Source organism: Triticum urartu, chromosome 1 (genome assembly GCF_003073215.2).
Source record: "Triticum urartu cultivar G1812 chromosome 1, Tu2.1, whole genome shotgun sequence".
NCBI lineage: Eukaryota > Viridiplantae > Streptophyta > Magnoliopsida > Poales > Poaceae > Triticum > Triticum urartu.
Genome location: NC_053022.1, coordinates 540,860,284 through 540,865,187, shown reverse-complemented (window position 1 = coordinate 540,865,187; position 4,904 = coordinate 540,860,284). Strand labels below are relative to the sequence as shown.

At 41.7% G+C, this 4,904-nt stretch overlaps 1 protein-coding gene across 1 annotated transcript; it reads left to right on the top strand.

Moving 5' to 3' along the window:
- The first annotated feature begins 951 nt into the window (after window positions 1-951).
- LOC125533082 lies at window positions 952-3,618 on the top strand. Its single transcript, XM_048696864.1, has 6 exons — window positions 952-973; window positions 1,340-1,466; window positions 1,757-1,923; window positions 2,401-2,716; window positions 3,204-3,370; window positions 3,467-3,618. The coding sequence occupies exons 1-6, from the start codon at window positions 952-954 to the stop codon at window positions 3,616-3,618; spliced, it is 951 nt and encodes a 316-aa protein (XP_048552821.1).
- The last annotated feature ends 1,286 nt before the right edge of the window (window positions 3,619-4,904 follow it).

Sequence of the window (4,904 nt, the reverse complement as noted above, 5' to 3'; positions counted from 1 at the left end):
CCTAAATGCTCTTGCGGTAAATTATCCATCCCATGTATTCCAGGTTCACTGAGGACACCCAAATCAAACAATTTCAGATGAAATGCTCACAAATTTCAGTAACATCTTATTTGATCCATTCATAAACTCTTCATTCAACATGTAAAAAAACTTGCTTTTTCTTGGTCTATTTGAACCTTTTTTGCAACATGTTCAAAATGTATCTCCTAACTGTCTTGTGTTTGCTCTATTTTCTGTGGAAACTACAAAAAAGGACTAAATAGAGCAAAAATAAGACAGTAGGAAAATTGGGCTGCTGGCTGACGGGCCGAGCCAAGCCAAGAATGTTGGCCCGTTTCTTTCTCGATCCGGCCCGAGCTGGGCCCGCTGGCGGCCGGTCCAAAGGCCAACCGGGCCGCGTCCAGACTGACCGAGGAGAGTCCTCGGTGGAAGAGAGAGGGGGGACAAAAATCCCCGAAATCGTCCGAATACCGGAAACCACCCGTAGAATTCGGGGCAGAGCTTCCTCCATAAACCCGTCCCTGAGCTCGCAGAGCCCCAACCGACGCCGTCCGTCCGTCCGAGGAAGCCAAGCCGTTGTGCAATCTGCGCCCAAGTCCAGCCAGCCAGGTCTTCTACTCTCTCCCACTTTTGCTTTCGCCTTCTACGTCGTATAGGAGGGCTTCGACTGCGAGTTGGTACTGACTTTCCTGGAGATCGTCTGCGAAAGAAATCGGTTTTAATTAGGTTCTTATTATTGTTCATTAGTTTGATGATGACTTGCCCACTGAAGCCGCCGTACCAATTGTTGTGTAACTCTGCACTGTGGCAATATGAATAGTACAAATTTTTGCATGCCTTTAGTAACTATTTGATGAAGCTATGAGGCCGGAATATATCTTCTACCAAGATTAGCTATCTTCTTCTTTGCGATGACCAATTTCACTTGCAGGCCAAGAAGAGGAAGGAGCTATGGGCAACTCCGGCAGCACAGGTACGTTTGCCCGCCCAATTCAACTTCAGACGGTTTATTCTGCTATAAACAAAAGTCTGACGCGATTCACCACCTCCCCCTTTATTTAGATTGAGGAAGCACTTGCTGTTACCATCATGTCGATGAATCGACGAGATGGCTGCATACTCATGTGTTGAATGTAGCACGCTTTTTGCAGAAACAGCATCAGTGCATTACAGTGTTGGTCCTCATAATGCTTATTGATTACAACCAGCAGTAGAGACTATTTATATACAAGAAAAAGGGGCTAAAAAGGGGGAGGATCCCTTTCCTTAACATTCCGCTGTTAGGTCGAAGTGAGATCTCTATTATATAATCCTGATTTATGCACTTGTCAAATTTCAGCTCCCGCACCGCTAGGGAAGACCCATGTTCCAGATTTAGAATGGAAGGTTCATGACTTCTCAGCTCTACTTGAGACGAAAGCTGCCTCGGCGCTGTCTACTCCTTTTCACTGCTTTGGGTACAAGTGGTACGCATCATAACGCAAAAGGAACATTACAAAATTAACGTGTTAGATGTATAAATACCATTTGGTTTTTTCTAGTGGATATAGTAGTTGTCTGTTAGCTAAGTACATAATAATTTAGGATGTTGATTACTCAGAAATCATATTTCAGTCATGTTAAAATATCAACCACAATCACGCACACCCATGAAAACAGCCAGACAATGAAGCTTGATAGGATGCATGAAGTGAAGAAATCAGGCTTGATTCAGTTATGACTTCTAGACTTTGTTATTCTTCAATTCCCATCGCAGGTGCCTGCAAGTGACTCCAAAGCACAAACAAGATGATAAAGGGAATCCATGTGTTGCTCTTTCTCTTATGATACTCCAGGGGTGTTTGGAGCCAGGTCACACGGTGCATGCAAAGTTTAAGTTGTCAATATTCAACCATTCAAAAGGAATGTATTGTGGATACAAAGGTAGACTTGTGAACTTGTTTTTTCAAGTACACCCATCGTATTTCTCTGCAGAGAGAGAGAGAGAGAGAGAGAGAGAAGCACATACATCTTATTAGCTGGGCGTCCATAGTCTTAGTGCATCACAAGTTTGAGTTATAGATTCCCTCATTACAAATCAATACCTATTAATGTCGTAACATGATCAAATACGTTTCTCCTTATCAAGCCGCTTCATATTTTCTCCGATGTTAAGTTTATCCGTCGACCTTCTGTACTGTGAGTCACACTTGAGACTCTTTCAGAGTACATATGCATGTTCTCTTTTACTTTGATAATCTTTATTAGGATGGATTTTACTACTTTGATCTCTCCTTAAATGCTTAACTGTGGTGAAAGTTGATTATATGTTTTTCTCTGCGGGAAAATGTTAATTATATGTTATTTGGGATATTTCAAAGTTTTTCTTTCTCCTGTTTTCTAACTTTTACCTAAAAACAGCTAGCTACAACTTCGATGTCAAGGATGCCTACTCGAACAAGAAATGCTTGATTCCTCTTCAGGAGCTACTAAAATCATCTGCTTTTCTAGTTGATGATACTTGTGTCTTCGGTGTGGAAATATTAAAAGTTGATGTCTCTTCTCCTAAAAGGAAGTCCGTTGTGGTTCAGAAGAAGGCTACCACAGTTGAGAACCTCTTTGTCCAGAAGAAGGGATTCATCAAAGGGACATACACTTGGACCATGAACAATTTCCTAGAATTGGACTCTCAGCAATCTGTCCGTTCTCCGACATTTGAAGTTGGTGGGCATAAATGGTATTCACCTGTCACCAGTTGCATCACAATTTATAATAAATACTATGCATGTGTTATCCGACATTATTGCTCATACACATGCTTTAGCTTACCATACCTAGTTATTTAGTGCTTTGTGTCAACAGACATTACCGATGGCCCATGTTCAGGTCTTTGTGCAAGGCAAGGTCTATTGCCAGTTCAGATAATGCAACTGGACAGTTTAGTTTGATCTTTAAGCATGGGACCAAAGAACTCTACTTCTAGTATATTTACAGTAACATTTTTATTATATTGTACTGTAGACATGTTTTGTTTAGACCTTTTGTGTAATTGTATATATAAGACTCTAATTTTAATGCCTCCAAGTCTTGTTCAAAGTTAATGGGTGTACCTACACCCAAGCTCAGCCGCAACTTTCTGATTTCATAACTAACCACATTCTTCAAATACATTTTCCCGGGTACCCAATTGTATTTGAAGTGTCACTTCCCATTCTTGTCAACAGGAACATCGGCATGTATCCGCGTGGTGACAAGCGCTGCCCTGATTGCCTCACCTTGGCTTTGTACCTGGACTCCTCGGATGAGCTCTTTCTTGAGTCCAGAAAGGTGGTTAAAATAACTCTGTCCATCCTGGACCAAAAGAGTGGGGAATACTTCACTAGAACTACAGGTTCAGCTCTTCCTAGCAACTATCAGTGCAGTGTGTGAAATACTGTTTGTAACCCCCTGATAATTAGAGTTGATCTTACTTTTGTGGTGATGGCAGGTCTCTTGGCATGTATACACCCAGATGGTTGGGGATGGTACAACTTCTTGCCACTCAAGGAACTCCACGATATGTCCAGAGGCTATCTTATGGAATCGAAGTGCGTCCTCAAGGCAGATATCACTATCTTTGGATCATCCAATGACGGCTAGATCTTTACCTCGTGGCCTGATGCAGAGTTAATGTGCCTTCGTCCTACTACTAGTTAGTTATATATATGAGATGGTGTTGCTGATTTGGTTGATGTTCTTAAACTTACTATGGTATTAAAGATTAACTAGTTCACAAGAAGTCGAGAAATGATTTCTAGGTATATTGCCTCTAATATATCATTTGCAAGTACTTCAATGTGTGTATCGATGATGTTCCTGCGATCATGTTGTCAGTTGATGAGTTTCTTTTGCATGTGGTTTCATGATCCCATCTTCATTGCCTCAGGCATTTTCAAACGTCGGCCAACAAGAGGTTAAGTGTTATTTGTTTATGGACGCGCGCATAGGGAGGGGACGTTCCACAGAAATGTCAAACAGTTGTGCCGTCTATTTTTCTCTTTTGGGAAGACACCAGTTATCCTCTTGAAATGTCAAACTGCACGCTGTTGTTGTCCTGTGACTTTCTCTTCACAACATTCAGGTAATGTAGGATGAGCACCCTTGTATGTCAGAGGCTATCATAACTTGGTGACTGTCATGTGGTGTTGTTGGGAAGTAATGTTGTTGAGTGGTTCCCCCTCCCCTGCTCAACAAAGCAGAGTGGATGACCCTGACCCGTGCATGTCCATTGGATTTTCAGTCGACAGCTACATGTAACCGGGCATAGTCGTGGATGACCAACCAGGGAATTTCAGACTCGTCTACGACAGCAGCAGCAACGACAGATTGACCAAATGAGTTTTAAAGTAAAGAAGGCTCGTGACTTTCCGATTCAAACTACGAGTAATAATAGATCAAAGATGATGGAGTAACAACCAGACTGGTCCGAATTCAGTAGCTGTCAGTAAAAATTTAAGTATATATACAAGATTATAAGGGTTTTGCAAGCCCACTCCCCTAACACATGTATACTGTGCACATCAGAAACCCTTCGGGCAGTCAGCAGAGTGTACCTTGGTGATTTTACAACTACAGATTGCCTGATAGTTAGCATAAGAAAAAGATACGTAATTATTTGCAAGTAACATTAGAAAACGATGAATAACTGCCTGCCAGGGCGCATTGGCTTAACGGTGATTGTGCCTAGCTTCCGAGTTCAGTAATAACAACACTAATCGATACCTTGCAAAGTTTATCAATATAGATTATCTCAATAAAAAATACATCTGAACAACACAGAGGTTCCAGCATACACTATCAATCATCACGCGGGACTCATGACCTAAAGGTAAGGTAAATTGCCTGACTAAAGACCAGACTTTCACAACAAAACTTCACCCAACGAG

Bases quoted from the DNA above. Each gene is read 5' to 3' on its own strand.
- LOC125533082 (XM_048696864.1), top strand. From the start codon at position 952: ATGGGCAACTCCGGCAGCACAG. The intron at 1,467-1,756 runs GTACGCATCATA...TTCCCATCGCAG, and splicing joins CACTGCTTTGGGTACAAGTG to GTGCCTGCAAGTGACTCCAA. The intron at 2,717-3,203 runs GTATTCACCTGT...TCTTGTCAACAG, and splicing joins GAAGTTGGTGGGCATAAATG to GAACATCGGCATGTATCCGC.